General features: G+C 69.0%; 1 protein-coding gene across 1 annotated transcript in view; it reads left to right on the top strand.

The window, feature by feature from the left end:
- Positions 1–15: 15 nt before the first annotated feature.
- OVOL1 (ovo-like zinc finger 1) overlaps positions 16–491 on the top strand; it is a 10,102-nt gene continuing 9,626 nt past the window's right edge. Inside the window, exon 1 of the mRNA XM_011942481.1 lies at positions 16–466. Coding sequence (XP_011797871.1) covers positions 367–466 — 100 coding nt within the window. The 5' untranslated portion in view covers positions 16–366. The remainder of the gene's footprint in view (positions 467–491) is intronic.

The raw sequence follows: 491 nt of genomic DNA, 5'->3' as shown, positions 1-491 counted from the left end.
AGCCACCAACACACACCGCCGCGAGCCAATAAAGCGTCAACCCGTCCGTCCGGCTCGCACTTTAAGACTTCCCGAGCGGCCGCGGGGACGCCAGTCGAGCCGGGAGACGCTTACCTGCCGCTTCCCCGCGCCGCCCGGTGTACCTGGCCGCAAGGGACCTCGTTCGCAGGGAGGACGGCGACGCTCCGCGGAGTTGGAACCGGCGCGCGCCGTCCGGGCTCGGACCTTTCCCGGAACGTAGGGGCGCCTTAGCGACTCCTTCCCTGCTGTGCCCCGTTACCGGCGTTCAGCCCGGCCCCGCAAAGGTGGGACGGCTCCCGGCTTCGGTTACGGAAGCGGCCCGTGTCCAGCGACGAGGGTTCGAAAATGCCTCGCGCGTTCCTGGTGAAGAAGCCGTGCGTCTCCACGTGCAAGAGGAACTGGAGCGAGCTCCCAGACGAGGAGCGCGGCGAGATCTACGTGCCAGGTGAGGCAGCCGCCCTCCGGCCTGC

The sequence above is a fragment of the Colobus angolensis genome, unplaced genomic scaffold, assembly GCF_000951035.1.
Source record: "Colobus angolensis palliatus isolate OR3802 unplaced genomic scaffold, Cang.pa_1.0 Scaffold21, whole genome shotgun sequence".
In the NCBI taxonomy this organism is placed as follows: Eukaryota; Metazoa; Chordata; class Mammalia; order Primates; family Cercopithecidae; genus Colobus; species Colobus angolensis.
The sequence above is the reverse complement of the archived record's forward strand: the minus strand, read 5'-3'. Positions and strand labels throughout refer to the sequence as shown.